This window comes from Ptiloglossa arizonensis, chromosome 1 (genome assembly GCF_051014685.1).
Source record: "Ptiloglossa arizonensis isolate GNS036 chromosome 1, iyPtiAriz1_principal, whole genome shotgun sequence".
NCBI lineage: Eukaryota > Metazoa > Arthropoda > Insecta > Hymenoptera > Colletidae > Ptiloglossa > Ptiloglossa arizonensis.
Window position 1 is genome coordinate 27,079,463 of NC_135048.1, and position 15,749 is coordinate 27,095,211.

The 15,749-nt window shown below is 46.5% G+C and overlaps 1 protein-coding gene across 1 annotated transcript in view; it reads right to left on the reverse strand.

Annotated features, from left to right (window-relative positions):
- The window catches only part of Lubel (Linear Ubiquitin E3 ligase), a 32,684-nt gene extending 19,752 nt beyond the window's left edge, over positions 1–12,932 (reverse strand). Inside the window, exons 1-7 of the mRNA XM_076315825.1 lie at positions 12,807–12,932; positions 8,138–8,227; positions 6,109–6,510; positions 4,056–4,256; positions 3,308–3,535; positions 2,288–2,760; positions 628–1,895 (exon numbers count right to left, since the gene is read on the reverse strand). Coding sequence (XP_076171940.1) covers positions 628–1,895; positions 2,288–2,760; positions 3,308–3,535; positions 4,056–4,256; positions 6,109–6,510; positions 8,138–8,227; positions 12,807–12,923 — 2,779 coding nt within the window. The 5' untranslated portion in view covers positions 12,924–12,932. The remainder of the gene's footprint in view (positions 1–627; positions 1,896–2,287; positions 2,761–3,307; positions 3,536–4,055; positions 4,257–6,108; positions 6,511–8,137; positions 8,228–12,806) is intronic.
- Between the last annotated feature and the right edge of the window lie 2,817 nt (positions 12,933–15,749).

Genomic DNA, 15,749 nt, shown 5'->3' on the forward strand with positions numbered 1-15,749 from the left:
GACACCGGTTCGCATTTCCCGGTAGGGTACAATTATACTTACGAATGGTGAAGTGTCTAGCCAAACGAGAGGACAACGAACCGGCACGGTACGGATTTGTTGGAATTTTAACGATCGGGACGCGCTGCGGGCAACGCGGCGCCTCGAGCTCGCGTTTCCATCGGGATCGGAATGAAAGACCAAGCCAAATGCACGCCCGTGCTTGAAACTAGCTTCCTCTTGAATGAATAATAACGCACCCAGACATGATCGAACGACGAACGAAACAAGGAAGAGTGACGTCATTTCAAATACGACTATGCATTTGGTTCCCTCTGAGCTGCGTACGAAACGATTTGCATGTCTCTTTATTATTCATCCAAGGGTATACATCGAGAGGGGGACTGTTCATCTTTTCGTAAAAAAAAAGAAAGAAGAGAAAACAGAAGGAGAAGAAGAAGAAGAAAATGAAGAAGAAGAAAAAGTAGAAGAAGAAGAATATCAAGAAACAGAGAAACACGCTTCCGCGGGCCAGGGGGACACGGGGAGGGACGCTCGGCGTCGGAACAGGGGCAACAGGTACCTCAGCTGCAAATCACTGATGCGATTTGGTGCCGAAGGAAAAGCTGATTTTGCGCCTAGCTCTACCTTTGTTCCTCGCGGGTCCGCTGTCGCCGCTCTCTTCGCTGTTCGATATCTTTAACAGGCTCGCCCGTTTCTCGAGATCGGGGCTGGGGTTGCTCGGGTTGCTCGATGTGGTCGCGGACTCGCTCTTCGGTATCTCGCTGAAACCACCGTGGACCTCGTCCGCTTCCTCGTTGCACGGTGGCAGGGCGCTGGTCTTCGTTTTGCAACAGACCACGCATACACGATCCTTCACGTTGTTTATGAAGGTGCAATGCTCGCAGGCCCATTCCTCCTTCGGTATCTGCATAGCAGATGACCCGCCCGGTACGTGTTTCGGCGAGTCACTTGCAACTTTCGTCTCCAACGGAGCTGGAGACACAACTTCCAACGGAGTTGTTGCTTCCAGACGTTTCGTTGTTGGACTTTCCGTCTTCCTCTGAGGGATCGTCTCGCCACGTTTCTCCTTCTCCGTGGAACGCCTGATCTCCCGATTCTCAGCTTCTCGATTCTCAGCTTCTCGATACTCAGTTCTGCTACTGGATCGCGACGTCTCTCTGTCCTCGGTCTCGCGAGGTTTCTCGGGTCCGGGTTCACGGGACGGTGTTCTTCTCCTGATGCTCTGGTTGTCGGAGTCCATGGACGACCTGGTGGAACTTCGTCTGGCTGGAGACTTCTCAGTCTCGTCCAGCGAGGTGTCCCTCTTCATCGAGGGTTCCCTTTTGAGGATCGTTTCCCGATCGCGCGAGGGTTCGCGACTTCGTTGATTCCTGATGACGCGAGGAGCAACATCGATCTCGTCTTTGTCGATCCTCTCGGTCTCCAGGTTTCGTCTGGAGGATTTTCTCGAAGTTTGGACGTCGCTGTCCACGGAGGACCTTCTGGAGTCTCGACGTGTGGGTCTCTCGAGATCGTCCAATCTCGTGTCCCTCTTCACGGAGGATGCTCTTCGTGGTAGCTCGTCGTCCCTTCGTCGCGGGGAACCCTCCATTCTCTCGAAGTGATCGTCGGAGGAACTGGTGATTCTGGATCTACCTGGCAGGGTGGACTTCCGGTCGGAGGACTCGTCGTCGGTGCTCCGTTGTCGTCGGTAGCTGCCATTTTGCACGCGATCGATCCGGGGATCCACTTTCGACGGTCTGCGATCGTCCTGCTCGTAACGTCTACGGGCGTTCAGGGTGTTCTTCTGGAGTTCGTCGAAGTTCCTGGACGGTGTTGGATATCGCTTGCTCGGTTGACTCTCGGACCACTGATCCTCGGTGCTGGTCATTCTTTCTTCCGACATCAGTCGCCTGAAAGTGTACACAGTTATCCAAATGATTCTACGAACAGTGATTTCTTAATTTCATTTCAAATCAAATTTGCCTAGGTACTTCGAACAGCTATTTCCTACTTTCGTTTCAACACGTTGACTGCTGGAACATTTTGACAAAGTATAAATTGAAAAGTTATTGGCAATTCTAGTTTTCATTTTGATTCGAATCACTTTTCAGAGTAGATATATTAATAAACAGTGTCGCGAATCCCTGTTACGAAAAGATGTGATTTATCAACAGGTCACACGACAGCCAACGCCCTCAAATACACTTTGATCGATCATTTCGAACCAGTTATTCCTTATTTTCCATTCGAATGAAATCTTCAGGGGTTATCCCAATTGCTGTAAAATTTAACATAAGCTTACTCGCGACGATTTCTGGTCAACAGACTCCTGGTGCCATCGTCCTCCTGGTAGTTCCTGTGCCTAGCGTTCCTGGACACGCTGCTACGTCTGGTGCCCCTGGAGCTACGTGACAATCGGTCGTCAAAGTCCGATTCCCCAGAATCTTCGGAGCTCGCGTCAGACGGCGAACCTTGAGACCTTCTCGATCGCGATCTGGAGGCCAACGATTTCCTGGACTTCAGACTGGGGGCCGGCGACGGTGCCCTCGATCTTCTACCGGATTTCAAGCTTCTGGCGGGGCTGTGAGTTCTCGAATGAGAGCCTGGATAATGCGGCGGGAGCACCTGGGACGCAGGATATCCCATGGGATATCCCCACAACGCTGGATGATTCAAACTCATCGTGGAACCGCCCATCGTCATGTCCCATGGGGCGTTCGGTGGATACCACATCATCGGCATGCCCCCGGGACCTAGGTGAGCCATGGATTGAGCCTGAGACAATATCAAACGCGTTAGTACGTTTATCGAGTAACATACAATTAACGTGTACTCGAATAAATACGTATCAAAGTATGTACAAGATAGAAAAGTATCCAAGTATCGTTCCGGATAGATAGAACGTTTTTCTACCCAACTTGGACGTTTGGAAAAATGGTACATTTTTTACATAAAGTTAACAACACTTACATAGTTGTGTACTATAAAAGAGTATACAAACAACGTCCAGGATGATCGTTACACGATGAAGAATATAGATACACCGTCCAGGATTGGTAGCTGTTCTATCGAACTTGGACGTTCGAATTAATTAAAATTATTGGGTTGTTCGAAAAGTCATTTCGTTTTTCAAAATGGAGAATGTATAATTTAATAAAATGTTTTTGTATGCTCTAAAAAAAATCGTGTTTCACTTCCACCAAAAAAAAAAGAAAAACGAAATGACTTTCCGAACAATCCAATATAATTTTTCAATGTAAAATTAACAATATCTATCGTTTCGTTGCACGTAGGATCTCCGAGAGTCGATGACGTCGCTCACCTGATGCATCCCAGGATTCCACATATGCGGCGACGTTAAATCACAGACGCTCGCCGATTGTATCATAGATCTAGGGGGCGGCGGGGGCGGGACCGGTGGCGCCAGTCTCGGGCTGCCCATACTCAGCGGCCTCGGGTTCAACGTGTCCCTCGAAACGTCACCGGAAGTATGCCTTCTCCTATTCGCGTCTTGCGCTCGCATCGCTTCCTGATATTTCCTGTACCTTTCCTGAAGATTCGTAGTTCTTTGTTTCCTGTCTCTCTCAACCCTTAGCTACTCGCCGCGGTGAGCGAAATTCGCTCTCGAGAACAAAAACTGTCTTCTTCGAGACACAATACCGATACAAATAATCACGCGTTTCGCGGTGAAAACAATCCAAAACGTGGTGCAGGATGTATCGAGCAATATAGTACATTTTTGTAATCATTCGATTACGTCGATTTTTGTAATCATTCGATTACGTCGTTGTACATAACATGTACAATTAAAGGTGAGACGACCACCTCGTTAAATGAAAAAGAAAAAACACACGTGTCCGTTTACCCCGAGAGAGTCACGCTCTCGCGACGTGATCGATTAATTACGAAAATATCGATCCTTGCTCTCGAACCAAATTACACCACCTTTCATCGTATCTTGCACACTTTCTGGAGCAGAGAAAAAAAAAATTAACATTCAATTTCCATGCCGCGAGTAACTAAGGGTCACTCGGTGACCACCCCATGAACCTCCGAGGAGGGAACGTTACCTGAAGGGTGGACATTTTATCGGTGCCCGATCCGGGTCCCTCGGCGGGGGTCGTGTTCACCGATTGCGTGGATTTCGACACCGTTTTCGCGTCGTGGGTCGCCGATAACGGTCTGGCCGCGTTCGGTAGCGTACGCTTCAAGCTGCCGACTCTCTCGATCAAGGAGAGATTCGTGGGTCCCTGGTTTTGCGTCGATTTAGCCTAAGCGCGGAAACCTGAACTTTATTACACAATTCGAGCCCGAGCCCGTGAGCTCGGTACGCGTTCGTCTGGGTGCCGTGTCGGTTGGATTTTCTACTGCGATTGCGTGGGCGGCGTGTGAATGAGATCGAAAATAAAAAAAGAAAAAGAAAACGAAAGAAACAAAGAAAACAGCAAAAATAAAAAAACAAAACGATGTCGTCCCCGTGGTCGTGTGCGGCCTGTCGCAGAACTGAGGAAGCGTTGCTAAAATTAAATATTTGCGGCTAGGCTAAATCGATGGTAAACAAAGCGTTAGTGGCCAGAATGAAGTAACTGTCTCCTTATGGGGTGGGGGGCGGGGGTGTGCGGAAGAGACACTCTTGCAATTCAAAGATGAAACTCGTGGTGACGACGAAGAGCTTTCCCTTGAAATTACAGAGGAAAATAGCAGAGAAAAGAAATCGACGATCGGTGTCGCGGAGCTGAAAATAATGTTCGAGTACAATATGTATGGTGTATATACGTGTATGTGTGTATATACACACACCACGATGTTCAACGAGAGAAATGGTAATGGGTTACTGCGGGGGGCTAGTTTAACATGTACACAGTAACGAAGAAAAGGATCGTGGACGACGAAGAGTCCAACGAGTTCACCGGTTGTCCTGCCATATTCACCGTCGCGTGATCACAACATCGAAGGGTGCCATTTCCGTCCAGGTGACCTGCGCCCTCGTCCACACGTTCGATATACTCCCCATCGTTGACCCTTCGCGGACCGGGGTTGAGAGAGTGAGAACGGGTTCAGTGAATACGGCAGTGGTGTAATTTTTTTTCTATTTTTTTTTTTTGGTTTTTTTCATTCTTTCATTGTTTTGCGGTAACGTGGTGTATTGAATCAACGTGCCAACGACAAATATACAATAAAATCTCTGTGTGCGTATCGGGGGGCGGGCGGGTGGGGGCAGCGTCTTGCACCGAGGCTTCCTGCGTACACCCCCGTCGCGCTTAACAATAATCGTTTTTTTTTTTTTTTTTTTCGTTGCCTCGGTGTGACGATCTCCCTCTCTATTTCTCTGTTTGCAAGACGACTGGTAACCGCCGCTCTCGATGCACGTACAACCAACAACGAATATACAACGATTAACAATCTACGAATGTGCGTGTTTGTATAACGACGTCGATCGAACGATAATCGTAATCGCCGAAGACACGAGTTGCGACTCGCTCGGTTTACAGATACCCTCCGAGGAGCGTATCGAGACGTGTTCCCACTCGAGTAACTCGTGGTGCACGACAACTCGTCTAGCGTGCCGCGTTCCCCGATAGGCGACTTGCACATATGCCCCCGTACCAGTACGATGTCACCTGCTACGGTCGTCTCGCACTTCGCGAAACAGATCCGAGTTCGACAAACGCGTTCACGGGTTCTCTCGCGAGGAAACGAAACTATCGCCTCGATGAAATTACACCTCGAACATTGTTCCAAGTGGAAACACGTCTTCGTTTAAAATTTGTAGTCGCAAAAAAGAGAGAAAAAAAAACAAAAACAAACAAACAAAAGAACCGATCGGTACCGCCTGTCCCTCGGAGAATCGGGGAAACGAACAACGCTAATTGGACGGAGAACTATGAATGCGATCGGGAGAGGGGGGAGGGGTGGATGATCATGATGATGATGATTCGTTCAGAAAATTGGATTCGCGACCCTCGCAAATTGGTGTCCGCCGATCGTAATCGAGTCCTTCAGCGAACCCCTGATCCGATCCCGGACAGCCTCGAGGAAACGAGCGGTACCTAAGGTCGACGCGTCGTCCTGGAAGAAGATTCACGGAAAGGGATGAAAGCCTCAGGCCAGAATGCATCCTACCTGAGTCTTGCGGTTACGTCGGGGCGGCGGTATCGGGGGCGGGTTCGAAGCGTTCTCCCCCTTGGGCGGCAGCGGTGGTCGTGTTCTTGTCGCGTGATCGGTGAGTATGCGTCTTCGCACGTGGCCCTTACGCTTCGGGTGTTTGTGGTTCATGTCGTCGCAGGCCTCGCAGTAGTTGCCGTTGCAGGTGTCGCAGCGTGCGAAGACGTTCTCGGTGCCGCACAGGGCGCATTTGCATACCCTTGCGGCGTTCGGCGTCGAGGACTTTTGCGTTTGCGGTCGGGTCGGGAATTCGATGATCTCGTAGTCCGGGTCACCACAGTCCCCGGAGAGCGACGGCGGTGGTATCTTCGGTGGGGTCGGTGGTCGTCGTTGCTGCTCCGTCTCCTTCTGTTGCTGGGCCTTACGGGACGAGGGAAACGATCATTGAGACGATTTCGATGGCACATGGTCGTCAAACGAGGCTAACTCGATTTTCAAAATACCGGTAGACTCTCTCTTTAGCAATCCCTTGTCTACGATCGGTGTCTATAGGCTGATCGGATGAACGATGGAGAAAAGATACAAAGGGTAACGCGAAATCCCGTACTTGAAAATTCGGTGGAAAATAAAACCGAAAGAAGAAAGTATTTTGTATAATGTGACAAAGTTCATCACGGAATGTGTCTATTATTTTTTTTATCGAGCAATTGTTTTTTTCTTGAGAAAATTGATCGGTTAAAGGGGGACTGGATAATCGAGAGTCTACTGTGTGTGTCTCGTCGACTCGAGGGTACAGTGTTCTTTAGGTGAAATGGCCGAAACTTGAGATAAGAATCTAGGACCTAGAAAGAGACAGTTTCCTGCAAAAGTACGCCGGCGAACTTCGTTCGAGAGATATTAACTTTTTAAAGTTACAAGACTGTAAAAACATCTCGTTTTGAAAATTGTTCTTCTCGAGGATCTAGATCATTTCTATCGTACTACTTTCTATAGCCTCGTAACTTTGGAAGTCAACGTTACTCGAACGAAACGATTTTTTAGGTGACTTCCTTAGGAAAATTTCTCCATTCTCGAGGCCCTGAATTCGAACTTCGAGTTCGGTCGTTCGAAGTGGAAGCATCTTGCGCAAACAATTGGTTGTCAGATATTGTTGTTGATCCACAACGCGGGGATATCGCGAAGAGGACACACGATCGAGCTCGAAGACGTTAAAATATACAGAGTGGTACGTAATTCACGGTACAAACGAGGCCAGTGAGACTTTATGGCTCGACGTTGAGACGGAAACCGAGAATAACGAAATTGCGTCGGGGGCATCGTTTTCGCGGAAAATGCATTCGAAGATCGGTCGAGTACACGTGCATCCAATGAGTGACGTTATGGATTTCACCGCGGACGTTTTAAGTGTCCTCCACGAACATTAAGAACGCGTTAATAGACAAGTATCGATAGTACTCAAGCTCTGACATTGCACGGTGTACAAAATCGACCACGGTAGCGAACTGACCTCATTTGCACCTATGAATTATGAACCACCTTATATATGCCCCAGTCGACCACTTCCAAATTGAGTTAAATCGATGGCAATAATTTTCACCTAAGGAACTATTTTAAATACAGTTCTTCTTCGCAAGGGACATTTTAGAATTTTTATAGCGAAGAATAGCAAGAGTTTTTTTTTGTTATAAATTCTATTCGAATTAAAATTGTGTCTCTAAATTTGAGGTTATTACGTATATGGTCTGTCGGTAAATAAAACGTGAATCATTCGATTAAAATAATTTCGATGACGTTTCGTCGCTATTAGAACTACGTGTATCTGTACATAATTATGTTAAATTCTCAAAATGAAAATCATGGTCCAAATCTTTGCTATTTCCTCATCTTCGAGGACTTTTAGTAACGTGATCTCATCGAGACATGTATCGCGAGGATGTTTCGTTTAAAAAAGTTCCATTTGAACACGGTACCATCGGAGAAGGTTTCACAATTATTTCGACCTTCGATTAAAATGAAAGAATACGAGAATCACGTCCTGTATACGTACCAGCACCCAGTGGGGCATGGATCTTGCCATGCGCAACCGGGTCGATGGATTCGAGATGGCCATCGGGCGCCATTTTTCAGCTCCCGGGTTCTGGAAAAGAAAAGTGGTATCTAGAAAGGGTTCAACAACGACGAGAACAATTTAAACAATTTTTTGCTTCGCTTGACCAAGCTTCAAAGACAACGATCACCGTACCGGTAAAATCGTTTCGAGAACACGAGCGTGACTCATCTAGATACGTATTTTTCCAGTTAGCGTAAGATAAGTGAAGCTTAAGTAATGTGTACACTTTTTCACGTTCCCGCCTGTTTGCGAAAGGAACGTGTTGCATCGGTGGATCCGTTCCGATAACACGCGACTCGTCTCGATCTTAAATCGCGAAGTAAAATATCCACGGCGGTGAGCATAGATCGTTCACCACCTCGGTTAAATTGGACGAAATTTATAGCTCTATCGCCCTAAAAACTTATAGGTTGGACGTACGTGCTCGTCGCAACGTTTTCGTATTCCTTCGTATTCGCGAAACCACCAGCTTCGACATCGGGATTTCACGAACTTTCGATTCATCGGGTTTCAAATTTTCAACGACTTTCTCCTACTCTTTCTTTCAATTCGGTCATTTTTATTTTTTCAATCTATCGATAAATCATACCCTCGTAAAACATCACTGGGAACTTTCAAATACTTTTACAATATATCCACAATCTGTACTTTCTCTCCTAATCGGCCACCGGTCAAGTATCAACGTTATTTACACTCTCGACGTTGAGTATCACCGGTTAAAAATGAATTTTCGATACGGAAGAATCGTTGGTCTCGTCTCGGTGAGTTATTGCTACGTCTGTGCAACGCTCTCAACCTCGTAATCACCGGTCGGGAAATTAATTTTAGACGCGGAAGAATCCGTCGGTGTTTTCTTCTCGGTGGTTCGTCAGTGGCGAACTTTTCCGCACGGAAGAAATTCAGGATTAACGCGCCCGGTGATGCACGTGTCTCTTCAAGACGCGAGATTACGTTTCTATTTCCATCGCGGTTCGTTTCCCTCCGCTTCGAGTTGTCTTCGACGACGTCGCGGCCGACGGATTCGCGTACGCGCGTCCAAGCTTTTGTTTATCGGGTGTAACCGCATTTTTACACGGAATTTAGAATCGAGGCGTCGAGACAAGCTGGCAGCGTCGTCGTCGTCGTCGTGGTCGTCGTCGACGCCTCATAGCAGCTGCCAAAGCCGTGCGTGAATTCATGTCATCGCACCTTGGATCGAGCGGCCGGTAGGAATTTTCTTGGACGCGCAATCGAGATTTTTCGAGCGGTCTCCTCGTGAAAGCTGCTGTGACGTCGTCGTCCGATACACCTCGGCCGGAAGCGGCCAAAATCCTATCTATTTCGGCGACGAAAACTCGTGTTCCGTGTCTAGAAATAAAATCGAGCGACACGCGACGTTATGTTTTCCCCGCCGCGACACGAATGCGGGGAATCCGTAAATACCGCGCGAGGTTATGCTCGCGCATTCATTCAACCTTTCCATCGGCGATTACGTTAACCTTTGAACGCGTATCCTCGTGGTACCGTGGTTGTATTTAGTTTTCATTCTCGTACACGGTGTTGCGAGAACGCACGAACGTCACTTCGGTGGTGAATCGAACGAGTTAATTTGTAAAGAATTCGTGTAAAAATGATCGATATCGGTTAGCGTCTTTTAATCGTTTTTACGATACTTTCGAGAGTTGTATCATTGACGAGGGACTCCGAGTGTTCGAGAGAGAGCGAGATGGAATTGTGCAGAGTACTTTCGAGAGGGCGAGGTTACGGGATAAGTCGCTTAGAAGCCCGCATTCTAGTCGAGGATATCCATTTTGAATAGTTTCGGTAAAGATAGTCGAACAGGACAAAGACACTTGTAATTGGAAAAGTAGGTCGCACTGGATACACGTTTGCACGAACTTGTTCTCTTGTTCGAGCTAAATTTGCATTTGAGGTTAGGTTTATGTGTTTGAACACCCTGTAGATGTTTTTAGACGACGCGTTTTTCGCGCACCAGTTGCACTTTTAATATGTTTTTCTGTCAATTTTAACTCGTGTCGCAACGAGTGAAACAATTTTGGGAATTTTATTTGCGAAATCTTGATAAACAACTGTGGATTCAAGGGATGATATTTCTCTGGTAATAATTTGTTGTTCGAGCGTACGGAGAATTCGATCGACACGAGGAACGAAATAGAAATCTATCGGAGCAAAGATGTTTTATGTGATTTTTCATCGGGTGTAACGATTATAATTTACAAAATTTAGAAAAGACGAATTGCGTGTCGTGTTTAAATTATCTCAGTTTGGCGAGAATCGAGCATAATGTTTTGGCAGAGATTGACTTTGCGAATCTGCAATATGGAAATGAAAAATTCTATAAGAGTTTGAAAGTCTATTCGATAAAAGAGAAAATGTCGATTCGAGTGCACGCGAGTATTTTTATTCTCGTCATTACACAATTGTAATATTTTGACAGAAATTGCCTTTGTAAATCTAAAATGTATCAAACGTAATCGTCGAAAAAAAAAGGTCGAAAAATTCTATGAGTTTAAAAGTAAATTCGATAAAAGAGAAAGTGTCGATTCGAGTGCACGCGAGAGAAGCCATTTTTTATCGTTCAACCGATAGTATTTTTATTCTCATCATTACGTGCATATACTATTTTGACAGAAATTGCCTTTGTAATTCTAAAATGCATCGAGCATAATATTGTCAAAAAAAAAATGTCGAAAAATTCTATGAGAGATTAAAAGTCAATTCGATAAAAGAGAAAGTAAATTCGAGTGCACGCGAAAGAAGCCATTTTTTATCGTTCAACCGATAGTATTTTTATTCTCATCATTACGTGAATATACTATTTTGTCTGATATTGTCTTTGTAAATCTAAAATGGATCAAGCATAATATTGTCAAACAAAAAAATGTCGAAAAATTCTATAAGAGTTTAAAAGTCAATTCGATAAAAGAGAAAGAAAATTCGAGTGTACACGAGGAAAGTTAATTTTTTGTCGTTCAACCGTGAGTATTTCATTGTCACAATTGTTATTCAATATTATTAGAAATTCTTTCACAAGGCACGAAAACTATAACCGCCGAGGGTCTTCGCGGTTCTCGAGTCGTTGCTGTGTCCGAGGGCGATTCAATTTGTCCGCGGATCAACGAAGCATCCCGGATCGGATCTGACCGGCGACGAGAGTATCCACGATCGCTGATCGACGTGAAAACGACGTCGGATGGATGTACGAGATCTATTCCGCGAATCCAGTCGAGTGCCCGCCGCGTGAGTTCCACGCGGCGTGAATTAGATCCTCGAATTAGAGCCATACGTATCTTTAGAACGTTCTACCCCTCCTGTTCTTCCCACCGGTTCGGACTCTTTTGTTCTACGTTGCTATTCTGTCCACCACGAGGAGCAACAAAGCACCCGATTTCCAAGAATTATAAATTTAGATCGTGTGCGCGAGCGCGCTCGTAGTCTAGAAACACTCTCGTGGTCCAGAGTAGGAAGAAGAGAGATAGAGAGAGAAAAAAAAGAAAGAAAAACAACAATCGTCGCCGAAGGTGCGAAAATCCCGCGGAACGATACCCGATGCGTTAATTTTAAACGAGAACTCCGTGCCGAGATCGGCTCGCGCGCTCACTATTCCTCGATGAAATTGCAAAAGTCCGAAACTTGGAACGGCTCCAAATGTTCTAGCAACCGCCGCTAGAGTTTCTTCTCAAAACATTTTTCCAACTACGTAATAACATCCTCGATCCGCGTGGATCGTCGTCCTCTCCGTTAGATTCACCGTGGACCTTGCGAACGAAAGATATTGGTCGATTCCCGAGAATCGAGCCGATCGATCGCGAATCGACGATCGAGAATCGTTCCCACTGACACGTGTCACGAATCACGTTTACTCCCCGAGAGCGCGTCGTGGATCCCCTTCCCCCTCTCCCTCTCCGATTACCTAACAGCGGTCTACCGTGCACCCGTTTTCCCCTTCGCGATTTCGCGGCGAACGGAGATGCTTTCGCCTCGATAGCGTCGTCCAGGTGTTGGTTCGCGTGCTCTTCCCGAGCGAATCTCCCTCGAGTTTCCGGTCTGCAGGCCCCCGCGCGCACCGGGACAAAACCACGGAACACCGTGTATCACATCCGCAACCGTGGATACGTGGACCAGGTGGCCTCATACCGGACTTCTTTCGTCCCAGTCGCGCGAAAAGTGAAATTGGTGGAAATATCCGTGTATTTTTCCATCTTTTCTCGCCCCCTGATTCGTTCCCCCACTCCTTCGACGTGAAATCCTCTCGAAAACAGGGAAGGGGTAATCGGCGTACCTCGAGGTGACTTTGGTCGCTCGCGGAGACACGAGAATCGTGAATACCTCCGTAAGAGGCACCGGGCCCTCCCCGACAAGAGTTCACCGTGTGGACAGCGAACGGGTGGGGGGGAAGGAGAACGATCACGGGACGCGCGCTCGAACACTTCCAGGCCGATGCACCACGAAACCCGTCAGCGGAGAACAAAAGACGCACTGTGCCTCGTAACGTGCCGAGCGTAGGTAGGGGGAGGGGAGGGGTACGAAGATCGTACGGTAGGGGGGAAGGGGGCGTTACGATGCACCGGATAACGCACTTCGTGAAAGGAAGATCGGCACTCACATTCATGTGGGACCTCGCGGAGGCGATTTCTCCGGTTTTCCTCGGGAACTGGTCGTCACGGTACTGGCTGTGCTTCCGACTGTTCGGCGGCGCTCGTCTACAGGGGAGCTGTTGCATTTACCGCAGCCGAAATCTATTTTCGTAGCCGTGGCTGCTGGACCGCTGCCACCCGTTTTACCGAAGTCTCCCCGTTCGCGTAAATATATCGCGACGCGGCGCGCTGACGCGCTCGGGAGCCTGGCACTCCTCGTGAAAATCAGCGACGCGTCGCGTCGTTCGAACGCCTGGCATCGCGGACGATTTTTTCTCTTACATCGATGAAGAGAGTTGGGAGGGGATTCGACGGTTATCAGGAAACCGGGGAACGAAGGACGAATTGTGGAAATTTAGGAGGACGAAAAAGTACTTCTGGGACTCGTTTCTATTTTTTTCGACGTTGTGCAAGTTCGGAGGTATAAATCGTATGGGCGCGATAACACTTGTAATGTGGTAATATTGAGATTATGGGTCATTCATGTCCTTCTGGTAGCGAATGTTTGAAATTTGTACAATTGTTCTTCGGATGGGCGACAGAACAATTCTTTGTATTACTATTGCGAGGAGATAGAAACGATTCTTAATGTACGGTGACTGGGCCAACAGATCGATAGTTTAGATGAAAAATCGACATGTTCAAGAAATGATCTTTTTGTACAATTATCACAAATTTTAACCTGTCTCAGACCTGACCCAAATTTTTGGCTTCTTAGAGTATACCTATCTTCTTTTTAATTTTACGTCAGTAATTAGATTAGAGAAAGAATTCGAACAGTGTTATATCCATCGTCGACTCTGCAACCTGCAATCTGCAATCTGCAACCTGCAACCTGCAATCTGCAATATTATTGTGTCGTAATAAAGAACGATATTCTGGACAATAAAAAAAATAATTTTCCATTAACATTCCTCGACAGATACTCGCATGAATTCTCGTAACTTTCTTGGAATATGGTAACCATATTTGATTCCCCAGTATACCCATCCTCTTTTTAATTTCATGTCAGTCGTTAGATTAGAGAAACAATCTGTACACAGCATTATATCCATCGTCGACTCTGCAACCTCCAATCTGCAATATGCAACCTGTAATCTGCAATATTATTGTGTCGAAATAAAGGACGATATTCTGGACAATAAAAGAAATAATTTTCCATCAACATTTCTCGACAAATACTCGCATGAATTCTCGTAACTTTCTTGGAATATGGTAGCCATCTTTGATCCCCTGTTACACCCATCCTTTCTTTAATTTACGTCAGTCGTTAGATTAGAGAAATAATTTGTACACCTGCAACCTGCAATCTGCAATCTGCAACCTGCAACCTGCAACCTGCAACCTGCAATCTGCAATATTATTGTGTCGAAATAAAGGACGATATTCTGGACAATAAAAGAAATAATTTTCCTTCAGCATTCCTCGACAGATACTCGCATAATTCCTCGTAACTTTCTCGGAACATGGTAGCCATCTTTGATCCCCCGGTACACCCATCCTCTCTTCAATTTCACGCCGGTCGTTAGATCGGTGAAACAATCCGTACACAATATTATACCCATCGCAAACACTGTACGCGTAGAAAGCGAACGAACGCGCGACGAAAGTAAAAATCAGCCCTCATTACACTCGGCGTAATTCCTTTATTGGCCAAGAAAAGAGGAAAGTCGGCTGCTCGAAAGGCGCGACCATTCAGGTTGGAAGTTACATAGTCGTAAAACTAAATACAGCGAAGTTGTAATTATATGCGGACCCGTTACCGGACTTATACACGTATTTGCATCTGTATTATATCCACAATTGCATCATCGCTTACAACTCAACTTCCCACGTGCGCAGAAACGTTCGCGCACGCGTGGGCTCCGGCTCGTGCGAAAACTTTGATTTCTTGCCATTCCATCGTTCTCTTTTTTTCATTTTCTTTTTCGTCGTTCCCTGCCTCTGCACCCGCCCTCGTCCCCCCTCACGATGCAGAATTAAATCGAAAGGGCACACCGTTGCGATCGCGGTTCGTCTGGAATGCAGCCACGGGGAGAGAACCGTCGGGTTCTCGTACGGTCTCGACAACAATTCATTTAAATAATTTATCGAACCCGCCGTTAGCGCGCAACCTGCTTTTCATTCTGGCGAAAAAACATCCGTACACCTACGGTGGCTCCGTCGCCGCTCTCCCGGGCGAATGATCTCATTCGAGATATCGAAGACCGATATCTCGGTATGCCGAGTGAAAACAACCATAAGCAGGTTGATCGAGCGCCAATGCTTCGTCCTCATGGGCGTAACGTTCGTTAAGTGGAATTTTTACACGCGTTTCCAAAGGTAATGCAACTCTCCCTCCCTCTCTCTCTCTCTCTCTCTTTCGATCTCGATCTTGATCCCTCTCTCTCCCTCTCTCTCTCTCTTTCGATCTCGATCTCGATCCCTCGATCTCGATCTCGATCTCCTTTCTCTGTTTGCGAGATCGTTGTAACAAATCTGTCGTGTCGTCGAAGCGCAGCATGGGAAATGTTTAGGAAGGTCGTTCGCGGCTCATTCAGTCTCGACGAATGACTTTCAAAAATTACGAAATCGACGAGATTTAAATCGCGACGATTGAATGGGCGTCTCGACGAAGGGCGTGAACGTACGGTTAAGAACAATTTACGAATAATTTCGCTCGTTGGTGCGATACACGATTTTTCTCCGCTTTGAAAAATGATTAACAACAGCAAAAAAGTATTTTATTAACAAGTTGATCACGCCAGTTTTCCATGCTTGGCGAAAAGTAGGAATTTTGCTTTGAAAAATGATTAACAATAGCAAAAGAGTATTCTATTGACACGTTGACCACACCAGTTTTCCATACTTGATAAAAGGTAGGAATGTTGCTTTGAAAAATGATTAACAATAGCAAAAAGGTATTATATTGA